The sequence below is a fragment of the Schistocerca piceifrons genome, chromosome X, assembly GCF_021461385.2.
Source record: "Schistocerca piceifrons isolate TAMUIC-IGC-003096 chromosome X, iqSchPice1.1, whole genome shotgun sequence".
Lineage (NCBI taxonomy): Eukaryota > Metazoa > Arthropoda > Insecta > Orthoptera > Acrididae > Schistocerca > Schistocerca piceifrons.
The window spans coordinates 509,798,535-509,822,778 of NC_060149.1; the positions used below are offsets into that span (position 1 = coordinate 509,798,535).

A 24,244-nucleotide genomic window follows, 5' to 3' on the forward strand; every position below is an offset into this window, starting at 1 on the left:
TTAAAATTAGGAAGCTGACATAGCAGCCAGTGAAGGCAAAGAACATGCTGTTGCACATTGTTTGAAGGAATTCAGAGACATCCTGCTATAGTTGTAACTGGTAGTTACTGAAATACACAGTATTGATGTTAATAATATTTATTTTATATTTCATTCTGAACTGGTTTTTGGCTTTCTAGTCAATCCTCAGATAACGTAAGACTATATTACTGTGAGACATCAGTTATGTTCCTCCAAGTACCGACAGAATATTCTATAAATGATAGTTTCAGTTAATAGTTTAGTTGCTGAGCAGTTTTCAGTTTCAGTTGATATGTTAGTATCTTGGTGTTGCTCAGCAGTTTTAGATGATGACTTTAGAAAGAAAGGTAAAGTTCTCCTATCAAAAGGCTGCTGGGTAAATTCAGAGGTGTAATAATTGTATATTCGAGATATAAGAGGCACCAAAAAGTTTCTTTTTGAAGGCCACATAGTCCAGAATCGGTATGCCAGTCAGGCAAAATTGTCATGAGCATTGAGGCAATCACCCCACTGACACACCAGCACACCAGGATGAAGATTTTTGATTTGTGGAACAACATACCCTGTTGCATGAAGAAGTCTTTAACTGTCCCTCATCTGACAGGAATTATCGACTCTCCAAGGCCGTTTTTAAGGGACTGAAAGCATGATAATCATATGCAGAGAGATCAGGCTAATAGGGCGAGTGTTTGAGTGTCTCTCACTTCAGTTAGTATAACTTCTGTGTTACAACACTTACAATATGCGGATGTGCATTATCATGAAGCAACAGTGCCTCTTGTCAAATTTTTCCACAAAGGGTTTTTGAATAGACATGCTGCTGTGTACACACTCTTCATTCTCCAGTGGATATCTACCAGTGTTTGTCCTTCAGCAGCCAAGAGAAGAATAACAGCATGTTGGTCCTGTTTGGATGCATCTGCTAATAATGTCACCATAGTTCATGTTTCTGCACTTGCACCGCATGCTTGTCAAAAACACGTAAATGCCACACTAATACCTTGTCTTCATGTTGGTGCTTATATACCCACAGTAGAGTCATGCTATGTTGCATAGACAGTACAGTGCTCACCGCTTATAGCAGCAACATGAGCGAGTCAAGACAGGGTTCAGAATGTATGGAGCCATACCCCCAGTATTCTTCTGCTTAAGATTTTGTGCTGACTGAAGTATATAATATTTGGGGCTAGAAAGGATGTTATTCATCACCTGCAATTTTTTATTACTGATTGGAATATCTTTGTTTTATTTTAGGCATCTGGGGAATACCTCAATGAGTAGCAGAATCAAAAAATGGAGACTCCAGATTGGAATATCACCAAGAGGATAGGATTAGGAAAAGGATACAGCGCTACCCATTGTCAAGATGACCAATAGGTCTCTAGAAGAGCATAGCATTCCAAAGGATTGGTAAAGGGCACAGGTCATCCCCGTTTTCAAGAAGGGACGTCGAACAGATGTGCAGAACTATAGAACTGTATCTCTAACGTCTATCAGTTGTAGAATTTCGGAACACTTATTATGTTCGAGTATAATGGCTTTTCTTGAGACTAGAAATCTACTCTGTAGGAATCAGCATGGGTTTCAAAAAAGACGATCGTGTTAAACCCAGCTCGCGCTATTCGTCCACGAGACTCAGAGGGCCATAGACACGGGTTCCCAGGTAGATGGCGTGTTTCTTGACTTCCGCAAGGCGTTCGATACAGTTCCCCACAGTCGTTTAATGAACAAAGTAAGAGCATATGGACTATCAGACCAATTGTGTGATTGGATTGAAGAGTTCTTAGATCACAGAACGCAGCATGTCATTCTCAGTGGAGAGAAGTCTTCCGAAGTAAGTGTGATTTCAGGTGTGCTGCAGGGGAGAGTCGTAGGACCATTGCTATTCACAATATACATAAATGACCTTGTGGATAACATCGGAAGTTCACTGAGGTTTTTTGCAGATGATGCTGTGGTATATCGAGAGGTTGTAACAATGGAAAATTTTACTGAAATGCAGGAGGATCTACAGCGAGTTGACGCATGGTGCAGGGAATGGCAATTGAATCTCAGTGTAGACAAGTGTAATGTGCTGCAAATACATAGAAAGAAAGATCCCTTATCATTTAGCTACAATATAGCAGGTCAGCAACTGGAAGCAGTTATTCCACAAATTATCTGGGAGTACGCATTAGGAGTGATTTAAAATGGAATGATCATATAAAGTTGATCATTGGTAAATCAGATGCCAGACTGAGATTCATTGGAAGAATCCTAAGGAAATGCAATCTGAAAACAAAGGAAGTAGGTTACAGTACGCTTGTTCACCCACTGCTTGAATACTGCTCAGCAGTGTGGGATCTGTACCAGATAGGGTTGATAGAAGAGATAGAGAAGATTCAATGAGGAACAGCGCGCTTCATTACAGGATCATTTAGTAATCACGAAAGCGTTATGGAGATGATAGATAAACTCCAGTGGATGACTCTGCAGGAGAGATGCTCAGTAGCTCAGTAAGGGATTTTGTTGAAGTTTTGAGAACATACCTTCACCGAGGAGTCAAGCATTATATTGCTCCCTCCTACGTATATCTCACAAAGAGACCATGAGGATAAAATCAGAGAGATTAGAGCCCACACAGAGGCATACCGACAATCCTTCTTTCCACGAACAATACCAGACTGGAATAGAAGGGAGAATGGATAGAGGTACTCAAGGTACCCTCTGCCACACACCGTCAGGTGGCTTGTGGAGTATGGATGTAGATGTAGATGTAGATGTAGAATTGAGTTGTAGATGCACACATGATCTCTGCCACCAGCAGCTCTGACTGCTACCACTGGTAGTGGTGTGGCCACATTACTAGTAGCTGTACATTCTGCTTTTATGTAACATTGTGAGCATCTCAATTACTCACAGTGTCATCTGAAAATATATTCACATGAAGAGGTGGTGTTCAGTAGAGGGCACCTGTGCAAGAGGCCAACCACAGTTTGTTGCAGTATGGCGTGTGATGTATGTTTGCAGGCTTATGCACTTAAAAATAAAACAATAGAAATTGAAACATAAAATTCAGTATTAATGTTTTGAGTTATCAACCAAGAAAAGAGAAAAAAAATCAATGACTGCAATGTAAAATAACCTTCCCAGTAGTTAAGGTTGACCTATGGACACTGGAAAGGTATACAAATTGTTATCAAGAAATCATAGACTTGTGCATGTTTATTTTGATGAGATATGTTCAAACATGTTACAATGTTTTATTTATTAACTTATTTTGCATTGCCAGATGAAAACTGCTGCAGAGGGGAAACCTTAACAAAACTGGTCAAAGTGCACTCTTCGGAAGGAGCCATATCATCATTGCACTGGGCTTCAGATGACTGTTTATTAGTATGTTCCTCTTCTGGTCCTATGGAGCTATGGAAACTCAAAGCAGTTGGTGGTGAGTACACAATCTTAAGACTGTGTTATGTAGCATCTGCACACATTTTTTGTGCCTCTCAGCTTGCTAGTCATGAAGTGACAGGAGTTACAATTTCAAACAGTACTATATTTGCCACATCTTTGATCAAACAATACTGTAGTGTAACAATCATGGTACCATTGATCATTGTCTGTGTTGTACTGTCCATCAGCTGTTTGCTGTGGAAACAAGTAATGAAGCAGTATCTCACCTTTCACAGCTACAGCTCTTAACTCCTCCTTGGAGCACAGTTTTAAATTAGGTTACATGAAACATTTAAGCATTCATTATGTTTGCATGGACCTTGCCGTTGGTGGGGAGGCTTGCGTGCCTCAGCGATACAGATAGCCGTACCGTAGGTGCAACCACAACGGAGGGGTATCTCTTGAGACGCCAGACAAACGTGTGGTTCCTGAAGAGGGGCAGCAGCCTTTTCAGTAGTTGCAGGGGCAACAGTCTGGATGATTGACTGATCTGGTCTTGTAACACTATCCAAAATGGCCTTGCTGTTCTGGTACTGTGAACGGCTGAAAGCAAGGGGAAACTACAGCCGTAATTTTTCCAGAGGGCATGCAGCTTTACTGTATGATTAATGATGATGGCGTCCTCTTGGGTAAAATATTCCAGAAGTAAAACAGTCCCCCATTCGGATCTCCAGGCGGGGACTATGCAAGAGGACGTCATTACCAGGAGAAAGAATACTGGCATTCTACGGATCGGAGTGTGGAATGTCAGATCCCTTAATCGGGCAGGTAAGTTAGAAAATTTAAAAAAGGAAATAGATAGGTTAAAGTTAGATATAGTGGGAATTAGTGAAGTTTGGTGGCAGGGGGACCAAGACTTTTTGTCAGGTGAATACAGGGTTATAAATACAAAATCAAATAGGGGTAATGCAGGAGTAGGTATAATAATGAATAAAAAAATAGGAGTGCGGGTAAGCTACTACAAACAACATAGTGAACGCATTATTGTGGCCAAGATAGACACGAAGCCCATACCTACAACAGTTGTACAAGTTTATATGCCAACTAGCTCTGCAGAAGATGAAGAAATTGATGAAATGTATGATGAGATAAAAGAAATTATTCAGGTAGTGAAGGGAGACGAAAATTTAATAGTCATAGGTGACTGGAATTCGAGAGTAGGAAAAGGGAGAGAAGGAAACGTAGTAGGTGAATATGGAATGGGTGTAAGAAATGAAAGAGGAAGCTGCCTGGTAGAATGTTGCACAGATCATAATTTAATCATAGCTAACACTTGGTTCAGGAATCATGAAAAAAGGTTGTATACATGGTAGAAGCCTGGAGATACTAGAAGGTTGGAATACTCTCTTTCAAATTCTAAAGGTGGCAGGGGTAAAATACAGGGAGGAAAAGGCTATTTACAATTTGTAAAGAAACCAGATGGCAGTTATAAGAGTCGATGGGCATGAAAGGGAAGCAGTGGTTGGGAAGGGAGTGAGACAGGGTTGTAGCATCTCCCCAATGTTATTCAATCTGTATATTGAGCAGGCAGTGAAGGAAACAAAAGAAAAATTCGGAGTAGGTATTAAAATCCAGGGAGAAGAAATGAAAACTTTGAGGTACTCTTATGACATTGTAATTCTGTCAGAGACAGCAAAAGACTTGGAAGAGCAGCTGAATGGAACGGACAGTGTCTTGAAAGGAGGATATAAGATGAACATCAACAAAAGCAAAACGAGGATAATGGAATATAGTAGAATTAAGTTGGGTGATGCTGAGGGAATTAGATTAGGAAATGAGACACTTAAAGTAGTAAAGGAGTTTTGCTATTTGGGGAGCAAAATAACTGAGGATGGTCAAAGTAGAGAAGATATAAAATGTAGACTGGCAATGGCAAGGAAAGCGTTTCTGAAGAAGAGAAATTGGTTAACATCGAGTATAAATTTAAGTGTCAGGAAGTCGTTTCTGAAAGTATTTGTATGGAGTGTAGCCATGTATGGAAGTGAAATGTGGACGATAAATAGTTTGGACAAGAAGAGAATAGAAGCTTTCGAAATGTAGTGCTACAGAAGAATGCTGATGATTAGATGGTTAGATCACATATCTAATGATGAGGTATCGAATAGAATCAGGAGAAGAGATATTTGTGTCACAACTTGACTAGAAGAAGGGATCAGTTGGTAGGACATGTTCTGAGGCATCAAGGGATAACAAATTTAGCATTGGAGGGCAGCATGTAGGGTAAAAATTGTAGAGGGAGACCAAGAGAGGAATACACTAAACACATTCAGAAGGATGTAGGTTGCAGTAGGTACTGGGAGATGAAGAAGCTTGCACAGGATAGAGTAGCATGGGAGAACTGCGTCAAACCAGTCTCAGAACTGAAGACCACAACAACAACAACATGTTTGCATGTTGAGTTTAATTTGTTAGGTACATAATAGGAAATGCCAAATACAGAATTAGTTTGTTTTACTGACAGTCTAAATCAGGAAGATGAAACTGGATTTCTTTTCCTGCAGGCCTGTTGATCTGGGTGAAGATCACTTCCTCTTGTAACCCTCTGAAAAACACAAAGAAAAAATGTATATCCTGTAATAAGGTGTACATACACTATGTGATCAAAATTATCAGGATACCTGGCTGAGAATGACGTACAAGTTCATGGTGCCCTCCATCGGTAATGCTGGAATTCAGTATGGTGTTGGCCCACCCTTAGCCTTGATGACAGCTTCCACTCTCACAGGGATATGTTCAATCAGGTGCTGGAAGGTTTCTGGGGGAATGGCAGTGCTGCATTGAGGAGAGGTATGGATGTCAGTGGGTGAGGCTTGGTATGAAGCTGGTGTTCCAAAACATTCAGATCAGAACTCTGTGCAGGCCAATCCATTCCAGCAATGTTATTGTCATGTAACAGTTCGCCACAGGCCATGCATTATGATCTGGTGCTTGATCATGTTGAAAGATGCAATCGCCATCCCCGAATTGCTCTTCAACAGTGGGAAGCAAGAAGGTGCTTAAAACATCAATGTAGGCCTGTGCTGTGATAGTGTCATGCAAAACAAGGGGTGCAAGCCCCCTCCATGAAAAACATGACACTCCATAACACCACTGCCTCCAAATTTTACTTTTGGCACTACACACACTGGCAGATGATGTTCACTGGGCATTTGCCATACTCACACCCTGCCATCAGATCGCCACATCGTGTACCGTGATTTGTCACTCTACACAATGTTTTTCCACTGTTCAGTCGTCCAATGTTTATGCTCCTTACACCAAGTGAGGCATCTTTTGGCTTATGAGCAGCCGCTTGGTGATGAAATCCGAGTTTTCTCACCTCCCACCTAACTGTCATAGTACTTGCAGTGGGTCGTGATGCAGTGAGGAATTCCTGTGTGATGGTCTGGATAGATGTCTGCCTATTACACATTACGATACTCTTCAACTGTCAGCCGTCTCTGTCAGTCAACAGATGAGGTCGGCCTGTATGCTTTTGTGCTGTATGTGTCCCTTCACATTTCCACCTCACTATCACATCAGAAACAGTAGACCTAGGGATGTTTAGGAGTATGGAAATCTCATGTACAGATGTATGAAACAAGTGACAGCCAATCACCTGACCACATTCGAAGTCCGTGAGTTCCACGGTGTGCCCCATTCTGCTCTCTCACGATGCCTAATAACTACTGAGGTCGCTGATATGGAGTACCTGGTAGTAGGTGGCAGCACAATGCACCTAATATGAAAAAGTATGTCTTTGGGATTCCCCGAATACTTTTGATCACGTAATGTATGTACTATGGAGAGCTGTGACTGGTAATAAATATATTCCACATTTTTCAAAACACCCCATCAGATAATCAAGTGATAAATTTTTATTTGATGAAAGAAAGTTGATTACTGTGGACTGCATAAAAATTACTTATTTTCTGTACTTGTCAGTGGTATCTACCATATTTCCAGTCACTACATATTGCTTTATTTTCTGTTACAGATGAATGTCACTCTCTTACCTGTCTTCAGAAGTTCAGCTTACCAACTAAGAAAAGGTCATCTGTTATGACAGCTGTGATTCATGACAGTCATCTGTTATTTGGTGACAGGACAGGAAACATACATGTTTATGGTTTAATAACCACTGATGATGTAAGTATTATCTTCATGCCAGCCAACTCAGCAAAAGTTTACATTGGAAATTACATCTTTGAGCTACTCCTTGATCCCAGTATGTATTCATCAAACATGTTTAGGCCCAAGATTTCTTATTCATGAAAGTAATGCCTGAAGCTTTTTTGCACATAAATGAGAGCTTCATCATGATTATGATGCCGATATAAGTATATCACCCTAATTTTTGGTGGAATCCATACAAGGTAGCAAACAATGAAGGGAAACCGTTTCATGAATGAACTCATTACAGCAGGAAAAATCTGAAGTTGGGACACAACCCTATTGCCCATGGTGCCAGAATGGATCATACGTCAGGTTAAAAAATAAAAACTTTCCATAGTTTATGTGGACTTTGTTTGTACACACATTTGTTCATCATGTTGGTTAGATGGAAATATAACAGAAACAGAAAAGTCTTGTTTCAGTGCATACTATGAGTGATAAGAAATGTGATGTGCATGAGGTGCATAAGGAGCAGTTTTCTTTAAAAATGAAGCAGTTAATATGGTACAGAAAGTATCATTTTTTTCAATCTTAAAGGCTTTGAGTGAATTCTTTTGGGAGATTTGTGACTTAATAACTAATGTAAGAGTTCAAAAATATTTTTTTTGCATTTGGAATTGGCACTTTGTGCCTCCTTGTTTCTACCAGAAGTCTCACATCTTTTTTTACACCTTTTGTTACATTTTTATACCTAACGATCGTAAGCCTACAAGTCTGTTGTTGATATAGTCCCTCGAGCAATGATACAGTAATTCTGTACATTTTATGTCCTGTGAGCAGAAGAGTGGTAAGGCACATCACACAGACTGACAAAGGTATCAGATTTTTGCACCATCATAGCAACAACATATTTGTAAATTGAAATGTGGAATGCTTTGCATGGAGAGTTGCCTGCGTCTTCAGTTTCTCTTTTCATAAATGGAACTACTTGTCATTAATTTTATATAATACCTAATAGCACACCAGTCTCTCATAGAAGGAAGATAAATAATGTAAGATTTTAAAGCCAATCATAGTGAGGCCATTAGAGATAGAGTACAATCCAGATTGAATAAGGATGGGTGGGAAACTGTGTGTGACGTATTTCAAGGAATCATACTGACACTTTTTCTGTTGTGAAGCAATGGTACAACAGTATGATAATATTAGTATGGAGATTATGATGTACCAGTTATCTGAATGTGTGGTTTATATGATTTTCATTATATTTACCACACAATGTTCTTGAATACTTGTAGCACTTAACACTATTACGTAACTCTGTTTACTGGCAAACAAAATTCCAATGCCATTTACCTACCAAGGATTGCAATGCCTTATTATGTTTACATCAGTGCAAACAAACAATACACTTGCTTAATAAAGAGTGCTCTTCATTCTTAAATTGCTTTGCTACTGCTGATGAACCATTCCCTTTACTATTATGTACTTTGAACCTTATTTTAAAGTTTCTTCCTATCTCACCCATATACTTCATCTCACAGTATTGATATTTCATTTCATATACTCCTACTTACCCCATCCAATTTGCACCATTACCAATTTTATGTTCTAGCTCTGCTCCAGTTTATCTGCCAAAATGCGTTTTAACTTATAAACCTAGATCCACATACACATCCTGCAAGACACCATACAGTGCTTGCCAGAGGGTACCCTGTACCACTACTAGTCATTTCCTTTACTACTCCACTTGCAAATAGAGGGAGGGAAAAACGACTGTCTGTATGCCACCATCTAAGCACTAATTTCACACTCTTATCTTCGTAGTCCTTATATGAAATGTATATCGAATAGTTTCACCAGTCCATATGAGATGATTCCTCAATATGGCTTCACTCTATTATATTGCTGTAAATTTATCTTGTTTTGGTGGTTTCTATGTCTTGCCATGGCATTAATCATATCTTTTAAACCTGCATCATAACCGATCATTTATGTCTAAGTGTTCATCTTTGTCCTCAGGATTTAAGGGGGTGGTATTAGCCCTATGCACTGTATAAAAAAACACATTTTTATGTTTATATGGATGGCATGAGTTCTTATCATTTAGTTCTGTAACATCTTAGATATCTGCTGTTCTGGATATGTGATAAAGTAATCTCAGATGAAGAGAATTGTCAAGTGGATGTATAAAAAGGCAAATAAATAAAGGAAATGGCATCATATCACATTTTGACCTCATGTGGGCCAGTTAGGATAAGCAGAAATATACTGATTGTAAACAAAGAGGCAGATGTGATTGTGAGATTTGGAGACAGGAAGAGTGGGATAGAAGCAAAGCAGAAAGGAAATTAAGAAATGAATGAATGAATGCATTAATATTTTCAATTAAGAGCAAGACATTAATAATGGCAGTTAAGAAAGTAAAATGTAATAATATAACATTAGAAATAACAACATGAATAAAGAAAACTGCAATGTGAGGGAATATGTGTACTGAAGAGAGATCCTATAACTGAATGCAGGTAATTACAGTGTCATTGGCTTTAATTTCATTAGGTATCTGACTACTGTTTTCAGTATTGGATGGACAGTGTGGGTGGGGGAGTTAGAATAACTGGTGCAGAAGTAGCTGCAATTAAATGCTTCCACCATAGTCTGTAAATCTTAATAACTGGCATGTGTATATTCCTTAGGTTCACTGGAATCTGTGCAACTTTTGCCACTTGCATCATGTATGAGTCTACGTAGTAGATAGCAGTCAGCAAAAGAAGTACATTGCTACTTTATCTGTGAAGGTTTACACATTGGCATGTAATATGATTAAATGTTTTATTTCAAATCATTTGTGACTCTGTGCTTAAAGGAAAGGAAAATTTTCAGGAATGATTTATTGCCCCATAAGAATTTCCATTTCTGAATTAATTTGCTTATTTGTGATAAATTTTGTGATCTTGGTTACACATTCATATCAGTAATTAATTGTTCCAGAACAATGGGACAGTAATGTTGGATAAACTGCATACAAAGCACCAGCATGGAAAAGAAAGTGTCACATTTATAATGAGCCTGAAATCTGAAATAATTTCAGTTGGACGTGATGGTATGCTCTGCTGGTTTACTGTAGCAAATAAAACATTACATGAGGTTTCTGTCTGTAGGCTACCTATGGAATGGCCTGCAAGAATTCTTATTGCAAATGGTGGAATCCTTATTGCAGGTTTTGTTGATGTAAGTACTGTCTTTTTTTTTTTTTTTTTTTAAATTCAGTCTTTCAGAGCAAAATTTGTCTTCCTGTCTTCTGTGTCCATTTATTTTCATACATGTTTTGTATCTTGGTGATTGAGCTTATACAAAAATGTATTTTTTTTTATCAAAATAAGACAGTATGAGAGATTTGCAGCTTTTTTGTTGTGATTAATCCTAAACAAAGTTGCAAATCTTGGTATTATTGTTAAAGCATACAAAACTAAAACAAAGTGTTATTTTGTGATTGAAGTGTCTTTTATATAAATGCTGCAGTGATATTAACATGTATCATGTGTACAGCTGCAGCGGTGGAGTGTTGTGTTTGTTGATGTATGTAAACTTTGCAATGTTGTTTTTAAGCACTTGCTCATCTTCAGATAATAGTGTTGACTTTTGCTAGAAGACTTTTGTAGAATTTTGCATCTCATTGAGCAAGGTGTTGTAAGGAGATGCCAAGCAATAGTCTTTAGCATACTCACAGGGATAACAGCACATATTGTTGAAAGACACTGAAAATAAGGGGGGGGGGGGGGGGGGAGAGCTACAGAACCCAAAAATGCAAAGTAGTAGACTTATCACTACTTTTGTTTCGTGTAATCCTGGAGAAATATGTTGTGATGCAGATGTTAGGCTCCAAAATGTTTACTGTTACAAAGAACTATTCACGGCACTGATGAAATACTGTATTTCAGTACTTTACTTAAGAATGTAAAATAAGACAATGTGTGTAGTTGCTATAAGGAGTATTTCCACGTTTGCAAGTGCCCATGTTTCTTATACCATTTTCACAGAGTGCTATGAAAGGTCTTTTTTATCATTGGTGATGAAAAGTGGGATAGTACATCAATGGTAACTCCTGACAACAGTTACTTGAGTGATTTCATTCCAGTTAATCCAAAATGGGGAAAGAGAACTTCATTTCAGGAGAAGAACATGACAGCAGAACACGGGGGCCAAAAGGATAATCACATCATGGATTTCATGGAGCCTATAACAAATAACATATTTCACACTCATAGTGTAATACTCCAGAACAGTGATATGACATTAAAGTTTTATTATCAGAAATACAGATATATTGAATTGTTTTCTTTAATTGTAAAAAGCATGAAGTGAGAATACTGACAAGTCCCAATGAGACAGTTTTGAGCACATACTTTATAAGCCTGACTTCAGTAAAACTGTCATCGTTTTGTACACTTCAAAGATTGTATTGTGTCTCAGTCATTTGAGAAAAGTAAACTATCAAAGATCTCCTTGCAAAACTAGCTGAGCCCTGAGTGGAGTTCTATGAAAAGCAAAACAGCTGTTTCTTCAGTATAAGTGCTTGGCATGGACTTCAGACAACAGAGGAAAGTGACACAATTGTACCATTTATTTAGTGGCATAAATACATTTTCTGTTTTCTTATCCATTCATCCTTTGTGTTAGAGTGGTTCATAGTTTTATAAACCACACCATAAGTTTAATGGAAAAAGAGAAATTCTTGTAAAGACAGGCTGTGGCAGGCACACCGGCCATGATAGAACTCAAGCATTACTTAATGCAGAAATAAATGTAGTATAAAATTGACTATATGTTTAAACATTTTGCCCTAATGTCCAGATTTTTTTTTTTTTTTTTGTAGTTTTACTCCATATCTCTTTTTCACAGAATGTGCATTTAAAAGGAATCATTTCACATATGTATTGACAGTTATTCTTGTACCTAAGCATTTCATTTCTATTTTGTGTTTTGCATATACTGTGGAACTGAAGTGCTAATTTATGTTGCTGTAATTTATGTTGCTGTTATTAACCAGTAGCTAAGAAATGTGATACTGTTAAAATTTCTGATTGTTAGTATTGCTTCCACTATTTTCAGAGTACAGTTTTGAATCCCATTTAGAATGGCACTAAATACGTGTTCCTCAGAGCCACACTCTCCTAAACTTGATACTAAGGAAGGGTTTAATGACAATCATTTGGAAATTAGGTTATGCCAGAGTAATGACCTCCACTGTATATTTTCACCATTGACTGAGCTTTTTATATTACAGTTTCTGTAATTAAGATGAAAAAAACATGTCAGGCATATACATTCCAAACATTGATCTTATTCATCATTTGTGTTTCTGTGTGTGTGTGTGGGGGGGGGGGGGGGGGGGGCAGGGGGGGTAGGAAGGAAGGATGAGGGAGAGGGATGGATGGGACTGGGAGGAAAAGTCACTAAGTGGGTCTAAAGTTTCCATTCCATCCCATCCCTTGTGACCAGTGTGGTGTGGCAGTTGGAGATAGCAAAACAAAATGTGAAGTTTTAAATTTCACATTCAAGAAATTGTTCACACAGGAGAATCATACAGTCATTTGACCATCAGACAGACTCCCATTTGGATGACTTAGTAATAAGCATACCTGGCATAGAGAAACAACTGAAAGATTTGAAAGCAAGCAAATCATCAGGTCCGGATGGAGTCCCAGTTCAAATTTACTAAGAGTACTCTATGGCATTGGCCCTGTACCTAGCTTGCATTTTTTGTGAATTTATCACCCAGTGCAAAGTCCCAAGCGACTGGAAAAAGCACAGGTGATTTCAGTGTACAAGCAGGGTAAGAGAACGGATGCACAAAATTACAGACCAACATCCTTAACTTCTCTTTTTGCTCCAGAATCCTTGAACATACTCTCCATTCGAATATAATAAACTTTCTTGAGACTGAGAAGCTTATGTGCATGTGCAGAAACCAGCATGATTTTAGAAAGTATCACTCGTGTAAAACTCAGCTTGGCCTTTTCTCACATGATGTACTGAGAACTCTGGATGAGGGGCAACAGGCAGATTCCTAGACAGTGAGTGTTCATCAGAGACAAGGGTATCGTCAGGAGTGCCCCAGGAGTGTGATAGGACTGCTGTTGTTCTCTTTATACGTAAATGATTTGGCTGACTGTGTGGGCAGCAGTCTGTGGTTGTTTGCTGATGATGCCATGGTGTACAGTAAGGAGTCGAAGTTGAGTGACTGTAGGAAGATACATGACAACTTAGACAGAATTTCCAGTTAGTGTGATGAATGGCAGCTAGCCCTAAATGTGGAAAAATATAAGTTGGTGTGGATGAGTAGGAAGATAAAACCTGTAATGTTTGCATACAGTATTACTAGTGTCCAGCTTGACACAATCAAATCGTTTCAATATCTGGGCATAATGTTGCTCAGTGATATGAGATGGAATGGGCATGTGAAAACTGTGGTAGGGAAGACAAATTGTTTATTTGGAGAATTTTAGAAATGAGTGGTTCACCTGTAAAGGAGTCTGCGTATAGAACACTGGTGTGACATATTCTTGAGTATTCTGCTTATGTGGCAGAAACAGAACAAATCAGCTGGTACTATCAGCATAGGAAGTAGAATGTGTGTGGAAATCATTTGTCAGGAGCCCGAAGAAATAGTGATAAGTTCGAGCAGGCAACTGCATATCTGCAGTCAACTCTCAGATACATTCTGCGCAAACGATTGTGTGTAAAACCATATGGGATGCAATTGTTTAATGTGCTGACTTTTGCAATGACTCAACAGGAGATTGTGGAACATATTTGTAATTCACGTAATGGTAACATCTTTTGTGCCATGTCCTCTTCAAAAATGTATGCACCATTTTCCTTTGCGGAGAAAAGCGTGAGTGGTTTTGTGTACCTGGACATGTAACAGCAATGACTTATGCCCCAATTACAGCAAGACAGTGGAGACTTCATTTTGCAACAAGATGGTTCTTCACCATACTTTCAAGCATTTGTGATTACCTCACTGTTATACTGCCTAAGTGATGGATTTGGATGAGCTTCCTATCATTACTTTTCTTCAGTGGCTTCTTAAGTCACCTGACATAAATGATACTGGCCATGACATGTTGATATGTGTATGACAAGAATCTGACTGTCATATTCATGTTTGCCATGTCACAAATGGTGCCCACATTGAGCACCTGTCATGTGAGTTAAAAACTTGGAGAGATGCTCTGTCCTTTGTATATATCTATTTGGTGTATGTCTTGTAGTTTTTACATAGTCATCTTCTGGAACCTAGAGCTAATTATGAATAACCTTGTATATGCTTTATTTGTAATCTCATTTTGGAAAAGGAAGCAAATATTCTCGAACCATGTAAGATTAAAATTTTTTTCAAAATGGGTAACATGGTGGGATATAAGTTACAGCATACCTGGAATGTGAAACTAATTAATACAAAAAATCAAGTGTGTGCAAAATTGGGCAGGAGGGGAAGGGGGGGTTGTCGACTATGCAATTTGGGATTACATAAAGTGGCTCAACTGAACGACAGACTTCACATGTGGTGTATGCGTCAGTCCTGGTATGTCAGACAAGCTGGAATACAAGTTGCTGGAAGCTGTGACAAGTGCTAAGGATGCAACATATTGTATGATCGTAATGGAAATAGTGCCCGACACAAAGGCTACCACATGAAGTGATTTTTGCTTTTATTTGTTCATGATCTGATTCTTAGTTTGGTTTGTGTCTGAACATGGAAGCTTTTACCTCAGAAATGTGTCAGTTTTAATACATCATATATCAATGTGATAAATGTAATTCAACTGCCTTGTTCACTTAAACTGCAAGGTTTTGCAGGTGCCACTGTGTCAAGTATTTACTGTGAGTACCTCGATTTAGAGAAAACAGCTTTTTAATCAGCTGCGATGATTAAAAACACACAGCCGTAAATTATAAAAGCAGATGTGTAGCAAATCACTCTGAATTCTAGGACTGTCAACAAAAAGTGTTGAGCAGACAACCATTCAAAACTACTACCTCGATGTACAGTACAAACATTACCACCCTACACATTTACTGCTGCTCACCAAACATCACAAGGCTGCAGAGGTTAATGTGGGCACTGGAACATCATCATTAGACTCTAAAATTGTGGAACAAAGTCACCTGAACTCACCAATGACAGGGTACAAATAAACTGTAAACCATATTAGGTTATATATCATGCTTCACAAAAAGTCATTGTTCAGGCATGTGGTGGAGCAACTCTTATGTGAGGGAATGAAATGGGTAATTTGATAGGTTTGCTTTTCTCTCTCTCTCTCTGACAAACCATATGTGAAGATACTTCCATGTATTTACATCTGTTTATTTATTTACAGTACACTGCAGGCAATGTGCACCCTCAATGCAAAACTGTATCATCCCCACATAGTGCCAGGATTTTTTGAGAAACACTTCTCCTAATCTCAATTCTACTTAACACATTTGGGACGTTTTTGAATGAGATGCGCATGTCTTGGGTCAAACTTTGATCATTCTGAAGTATTTGTGCATGGTGGTTGATTGGTAATGAATTATGTTGTCGGTGTCTCATGGAGCCTGTGTCACAAAGCATCAAATCTCAATCATGGAGAAATGAGGTACTGACTGCTGTTTTACCCAGATGAAAAAGACCACTTCAGCTGTATGCTAAATCTTTATTTATGATTCAATTAGTTTCATGGTATTAGAGCCACATCTTCAGGGATGTATCTTTATTTCATAATTTCTTTCAAATGATAACCGGTAGATGACCAAACATTCTTTGTCCAACTGCTGCTCAGATGTTGGGTCTGATTGCCGATTCTACGTGGAATCATCTTGTAGTTCAAGAACGTGTAGTCTCAGCATTATGAAGCTCACTGAAATTCACCATTGCAAATGAAAGATCATGAGAGAATGCTCTCAATGGGCAGTGAATTTTGAAAACTAGAACATATTACTTGACTTGTTTTGTCATCCCATCTAAAACTATCATTTTCCACAGAACACATTTCATTTATTGCTAGGTGTCGAAAAGTTGACAAGGGAAAAAATATTCACTTTCATCTGACTATTGAGACTTGATAACAATTGTGACATCCTATGCTGTTGACTTTTCAAGATTTCAGATGTAGATCTCATTAATGTATAGTCATTGCTGCTACAACAGTCTAGTTAGATTGTATGAGTGCTGTTCCTGTAATTTAGCGTACTGTTTTAGGTACTGCCAATTTTTTGTGGAATTCCTGTGCCAAGGAATCACTAATTTAGCTCAGTAGATGCAAGAATCTCATAATGGTAGATGGAGCTAAGCCTTTTGGACATTTTTTACATTCCCATGATTCACTGCTGGTGAACCTATACCCACTATAACACTTTCCAGTCAAGGACAGGAAGGAGCAGGTTACACTCAAATGTGCAAATGTAGTTCAGATCTGCAATGCACTTTGGGGTCTTCATTTTGAAAGCGATAGATGTGGCTTTCTCGCAGTCATATTCTACTCATAGTAGAGAGATTTTTTTTCCAAGAGAGGAGACAGAAGTTGACAGTTGCATTCTGTCATAACCATCAGAAGGCCACAGTTCTGTCCTGGATTCATTTTAGGCTAAAATGTCTACTAAAATGTCTATGCAAGGCAGTATACTATACACTCCTTTTTGCCACTCTGTCACTTCAGCCTTCCAACCTAAGCTACACATGCTGAATGAGAAAGTATCACACTGTACCATCAGCATGGACCCACTGATTATTAATCTGCATTCTGAAAACATTTCTGCCCTACCCCTTCACCTTTGCTGCTCCCACTTCCAACCTCTTCCATAGTGACTGTGAAGGCTGAAGTTGCCAAATTTTATGAGCCCGATGATTAATTTCATGACTGGTTAGATTATATCATTTAGACAGCATGACAGATCATTTTGAAGGGATGTGTACATGTGAGGCTGTCATGGAAAATAGGTTACTGAAGTGTAGTGGCAGTCATAAAAAAATCTCCTTCCTGATGCTATAGTATGCCTTGTTTATCATTTTGTGCATTGTTGTGTAATAATCTTGCAATTTTTTATTTATAGGTGAAGTTTATTGTTTGGAGCCATGAAGAAAAACGAATACTCCTAGAAGTTCAATGTGGAGGTGGTCATAGAGCATGGGACTGTGCAGTTAATGAAGATATTTTCACTTTTCTATACCTGAAAGATAATGTTGTACACAGATGCATATGTAGCTTAGTTGGTTTAACACGACCACACTTGCAGGTAAGCAGTTAAAAATAAATGTGAAATAAAAATTTTGGTTGCTTTGACTGCATTGTAGCTTGTAACATAAACTTTTAATTTAAATTATTGTGACATGTTATCAAGCTCATCCATACAGCAGTTTGTAGTGGTAAAGTGGGTTGGGGGGACTAGTCCTAGGTGTATGGAGTATTTTTAATATTTTGAAGGACGAATGGCAATTTGTAAGTAGCCATAAAAAAGTCCCAGTTTTGAATCTATTAAAGACCTACATAATTTCAACTTTTAAATAATTTTCTTGAAATAAAAACACCTGACTACACTGGGGAAGGGGTGGGGGGCACCCCGATCCCCTCCCACTCACACCCCTTGCCTCCGGGTATGGGCGCACTTAACTGTTACTGGTACTGTAAGTGTACAGCACAAACATTTGCTTAATCTGATGAAAGTGTTGCCGTGTTGTCTCAGACTGCTCACAAAAAGCTTTACTTCATCTGTACGTCTTCTAACGTGTGTGGACTTAAATCAAACAGGAGGAAGAAATGAAAGAATGAATCTTATGAAGCTAAAAAGTAACTTTATTTTGAAATAAAAACAAAACAATAATGAAAAGGAATGCTGTCCACTCAGTACTGTTTCCACCCTGTATTTACCAAGCAAGGTAGCGCAGTGGCTAGCACACTGGACTTGCATTCAGGAGGATGACGGTTCAATCCCGCATCCAGCGATCCCTATTTAGGTTTTCTGTAATTTCCCTAAATCGTTCCAGGAAAATGCCGGAATGGTTCCTTTGAAAGGGCATGGTTGACTTCCTTCCCCATCCTTCCCTAATCCGATGAGACCAATGACCTTGCTGTTTGGTCTCCTCCCCCAAAACAACCCAACCCAACCCACCCTGTATTTTATAATATGCTCAGACACTTTTCGACACACCATCTACAGGGCAGTCAAGAAGTAGTTGCTTGAGCCTATACCACATCTTGCAGTGGCCTTCCTGAGGTCATTCAATGAGATAGGAGGGTTCATGCAGTAACACACTGCAAGTTTTAACTGTTCCTAAGCATGCTCAGTTGGGTTCAAGGCAGCAACCACCATAGGCCATTCCATTCAGTCGATTCCTGCTTCTCAGAGGGGTGTTCACAAGGTGGGTGCAGTGTTATCTTGCAGTATCATTTTGAAAGGTGAAACTGTTGCTGAAATATTGACCATAGAGTTGGATAGTAGGTTTGAGTATCCTGTCCTCCTGTTGCACAGCTTTCAAATTCCCCTCAATAGCAATAAGAGGTGTCAGACAGTTGTACAGTATATCAACCCAAAAAATGACTGACCTATTTCCCTGCTTAATCAGTGTGACTGCGTGCCTGATGCACGTATTTGTAACTGACTGGCACCACACTCTTCTATGATGAGTGTCAAGCATCAGACAAATCCTGTACTCAGTGGTGAAGGGAACCTGATGCCATTGATCCAGGTTTTATCTCAGGTGTTCCCCCTATCTCAGGTGTTCCCTCACTCAATTTCTTCTCGCACTATTGTACTGGGAGGTTTGTACTTTGCTTGTAATGGGTTATTAGAGGCCAAATAGATTGTTTGCAGATAGCTGCATGCTATCTGGTTTGACACAGTCCTTCCAGATGCCTCGTACACCAATTTAGGAGGAAACTTCTCATGCTGTCAATGCTTCTTGTTATATAATAGCAAGGGGAGCATGTTCTACACTTGAAATGACTCTTTGAGGCATTTAGACAGACTGAATAGTGTGCACTGGCTGCATTATCATTTTCACAGTTATAGACAGTGCGCTGTACTACTGAACTTGACACAAAATGTAGGTTTACTTTTACTTTCATTGGGCAAGTGGTTATGCCTAGTGATTTCCTGTGGTCAAAAAAGCTTTCTGATCAAACAAATACAAACCATACAATTCATGGGGATGATTCTAAAAAGAGTTTGATCAGTTTTGGGGAAGACATACCAACTACATACATAAAGTGCATGTGGATGAAACAACCTTAGAAGAATAAAATAGCAAAATTTCTACCACAGATGTGCCTCAAACTCAGCTCCAAGAGAATGGAAGACAAGTAAGTACTCGGGTGTCACAGTTGTCCCCTACTGACCAATTTCTGACTGTGACATATCTTCTCTTCCTAGAACCTCTTTTTCTGGTTTAGTACTCCCAGAATAAAGGATACCATGGAGAAATGATGTAACTGAGGTTCAGGCTTGTTTGTTAAATGAATTTTTCATTCTTTAGTGAAGTATGTACTAATGTGGAACTTTCTATCTGACTTAAACTGTGTGGGCGACTGGGACTGGAATCTGGAAGTCTGTTGTTTGAGTGCAGTGCCTTTATTCACTGAGCTATCAGAACACAACACACAATATTCTTTCTATCAGTAGTCCAGCAAGCTATACAGAGAGCACTGAGCATAGACAGGCTCCGGCTCTTGGCTGTGATATGAATACATCTACAGAGTGGCAAGTTAAGTGTTTATCCTTTTCTGTGTCTTCCATGCAGTATATTTATTAAATTTTATGTGTGTTTCTCTGTTTAAGAGGATTACTCTAGCATTTTTGTAAGCGTAAATTCATTCAGTCTCTTGTGCATCAGTTGCTCATTTGTTTTGTTCTGAAAGCAACAGTCCATTCGTTCAGTAAGCCAACCAGTCAGGATACAGCTAATGGCTGTGATACAAGAGCACCTACAGAGTGTAAAGTGTTTATCCTTAGCTGTGTTTTCCACATAGTACATTTATTAAATTTCGTGCACATTTCTCTGTTTAAGAGGTTTAATCTCACATTGAATTGAATTGAATTTTATTTGATCCTGTAAGATTACATTGTGTACAGTAAATGTACGTGTAATATAGGACATCTCAAACATTCATTATCACTTATTTTTCTACCCCTTTAGCTTACATTTTTACATCATTGAAAATGAATAACAATATATACAAATTTAATGGCGTAAGTATTCTGCAACACTATAAAACTCTTTTTCACTGAGATAATCTTTAAGTTTCTTTGGAAAGTCATTATCAAGTACACTACCTTGCAGGTTTTTAGGCAGACTTCTTAGTAGTCTGATACGAGAGTACTGGGGTCCTTTTTCTAGCATTGCCAGTCAGTGGGGTATGCTCCATACTTCATTCTTCCTTCTTGTATTGTGGGTGTGTACCCTAGCATTTGTAATCTAGTCCTCACTACCTTTTGTGATGTACATTATTGTTTTGTATATATACAATGATGAAAAAGTTAAGATACCTAACTTCTTGAAACAGTTTCTGCACATTTCAGAGGTCTTTCTTCTTAAAATGGTCCTAATTGCTTTTTTTTATAATTTGAACACTTGTTTTGTCTCTTGTTTGTTTGAGTTTCCCCACACAGTCACTCCATACTGTAAGTATTGTTCGAAAAGTCCATGGTACACTGTACACAGAAGGTTCTTCTCTGAATACTGTGATAGCTGCATCATTAAGAATATGAAAGAGCTCAGTTTCTTACAGACATTATTAATGAGGGTTTTTTTTCCATTTCAGTTCATTATCCACAAGAATACCTAAGAATCTAGCAGATTCTACTTCTTCCAGCCTTGTTCCATCAACCTCTAAATCCATGTCTACAGCCTTCTCCTTGTTTTTAAACACTGCATACATAGTCTTTTTTAGAGGTATAACCAGTTCATTTTCAAACAGCCATTGAGCTGTGACATTTGCAGATATGTATGTTCCTCTCTCAAGCTGTTCCATATTTTGGTCACTATTTAGTATTGTCATGTCATCAGCATACAATATTTTCTTTTCTTCCTTTTCAACACCTATATCATTTACAAACACATTAAATACCAATGGCCCCATTATCGAATCCTGCGGCACTCCATATCTGATGGGTTTGGTTTCTGATTGGTATGCGTTTCCTAATTATACATACTGCTTGCAGTTGCACAAGTATGATTTTATCCATTCACCTAGTTGCCCTCGAATACCATAGTTGCCTAATTTTTGTATCAGCATTTCATGGTCAATGGTGACAAATGCTTTTGAAAGATCCAGAAACATTCCAGAGACAACCTATTTTTCATCCAAGGACTGTAAAATGTATTCTGTTAGACTGGCAATTGCTGATTCTGTAGATTCAGTCTTTCTGAAACCATGTTGTGAGGGTATGAGAATGTTATGTTTGTCCAAATAATTAACTAATCTGGTATACATAAGCATTTCTAGGATTTTTCAGAAACCTAATATAAGTGAAACTAGTCTGTAGTTGTTGGGGTCATCCTTATCCCCTTTCTTGTACACTGGCACCACCTTCATTATCTTCAGTTTTTCTGGAAAAATTCCATATCTGAAAGAACAGTTTACTATGTTCAGCAGTGGTGTTATTATCTGCTCATTATTATATGATTTGATATTTCATCATCACCAGCTTATTTCTTGGACTTCAGTTTCTGTATAGTTTTCTGTAGTTCATCTTCCATGACTGGTCTTAAGAACATAGTAATGCTTGATTTTTTTGGTATCTTAATCCTCTTCTGTTTTTGACTATTTCTTTCCAATTTTAAATTTTCTACTACACTGATATAATTATTATTCAGTATGTTTGCTATTTCCATACCATCTGTGACCACTGTGTTGTCTATTTTAATTGACCTAATACCTCCATCTTTGTTTGACCCATTGTTTTCCTTTCTTTCAGCATTAACTGCATTCCAAGCTGCCTTTGCCTTGTTTTTTGAGTTCGTTATGGTGGTCTCAATTGCTCTTGCTTTTGCTTCTCTTGCCGTTTTTCTATACTTCTTTTTTAGCATTTTACAGTTTTCTGCTTCGCCCATCCATCTCAGATCCTGCAGCTACCTTTGCTGTTCTAGTATTTCACTGGTACTCCACTGTGTTTGATCTTGCAGCCTTTCTTGTCTCTTTACTTAAGGAAATGCTACATTAAAATGGTATTTAATTGTTGAAATAAATGCATCATATTTTTCATTTACACTCTGGGCCTGTACGGTTTCATTCCAGGTTTCCTTACTTAACATTATTCTAAAGATGTTGATATTTTGTTAACTGATGATCCTGATTTCGTTGATTGTTCATTTTGGTTCTGATACTGTGTCATTACTTCTGCAAAAGCTGATTAGTTGTCCATGGTGATCAGATATTTCTGCCTGAGTTACATGTGACTCATAGTTACACATATTAGTAATTATGTTGTCAATAACTGTCTCACATTGTGAAGTCACTCTTGTTGGTGCAGTTATTGTTACTTTCATGTTATGCTGTATTAACAATTCTTCAAAATCCTGTCTTATTTTTGTGTCTTTTCCAATGTCAATGTTGAAGTCTCCACATACAATAAGGTTTCTCTTCACATTAATTCTCAATAAGCTAGCAATTTTTTTCAGAAAGATGCTATATTGCCACATTGTGACCTGTACACACAAAACACTCTAAAATCCTCTGTCACTATACAAGTAACTTCAAAGTCTTTTTCTCTAGCTATGGGCAATGTAGCAGCTTCACTGTTTACATTCTTTAGGAGAGTACCTGTTTTAGTACATATACAAACGCCACCACCCTTATATTTAGATATGCAGAAGTAACTACCTAGTTTGTAGTCCTTTATTGCAACATTACCTATTTTACTTTCAGTTAGTCCATGTTCACTGATGCATAATATGTCTGGTCTTACTTCACTCAGGAGTACTTTCTATTTTTTTTTGTTACCAAAGTATTGAATATTTTGATGAAGTACTTCTATGTAATTTTTTCTTTTGTTGGTTTACATGTTGTGAGCTGTATTCTGAGGCAAATTCTTTAGCATCATCTTTTTTTGTATGGTGCTTATATTTTTCTTTTCGAGCTAGAGTGTATGATTTTTCACCCCCTTCAGGCCATATTAGTTTCCCTTGCTTCTAATGATTTTGCAGACATCTGCAAACATTCTGCTGAAAGTTACAGACCCCAGTCTGTTTAAATGCAAGCCATCCTTTGCTAATGAGTTTTCATGCAGGAATTTGTTTGGGTCTATAAAAACTGCCCCAAGACAATCACATTGTTCTTTAAGAGCACAGTTTATTTTGGTGATATATTTTTCACTCACTGACTTTCCGTTTATGATTCCGCTAGGTATCAACCAAGATCTTCATACATATTTCTTGCAGAATGAATCACCGTAAATTCATTCAGTCTCTAGTGCAATAGTTTCTCACTGAGTGACTACATCAGCATCCACTGGTGACACATCAGGAGGTTAGCAAGTCAATATCTAGAATTGTCTGCTTTTATAGTTCAGTTATTCAGTTAGTCTTTCTAGGATGGGTAGGATGTGTACAGGCTGTGTTTGGAGACAGGAGCAGCTGGCTGCAGTTCACGAACAACTGAACATGCTGTTGGCTACAGTCAGTCACCTTCTGACTGCTGCCTCGGGGTAT

General features: G+C 38.2%; 1 protein-coding gene across 1 annotated transcript in view; it reads left to right on the forward strand.

The window, feature by feature from the left end:
* The window catches only part of LOC124721697 (WD repeat-containing protein 6), a 292,998-nt gene that overhangs the window by 173,110 nt on the left and 95,644 nt on the right, over positions 1–24,244 (forward strand). The window contains exons 8-11 of the mRNA XM_047246781.1: positions 3,293–3,448; positions 7,430–7,581; positions 10,540–10,779; positions 17,653–17,835. Coding sequence (XP_047102737.1) covers positions 3,293–3,448; positions 7,430–7,581; positions 10,540–10,779; positions 17,653–17,835 — 731 coding nt within the window. The remainder of the gene's footprint in view (positions 1–3,292; positions 3,449–7,429; positions 7,582–10,539; positions 10,780–17,652; positions 17,836–24,244) is intronic.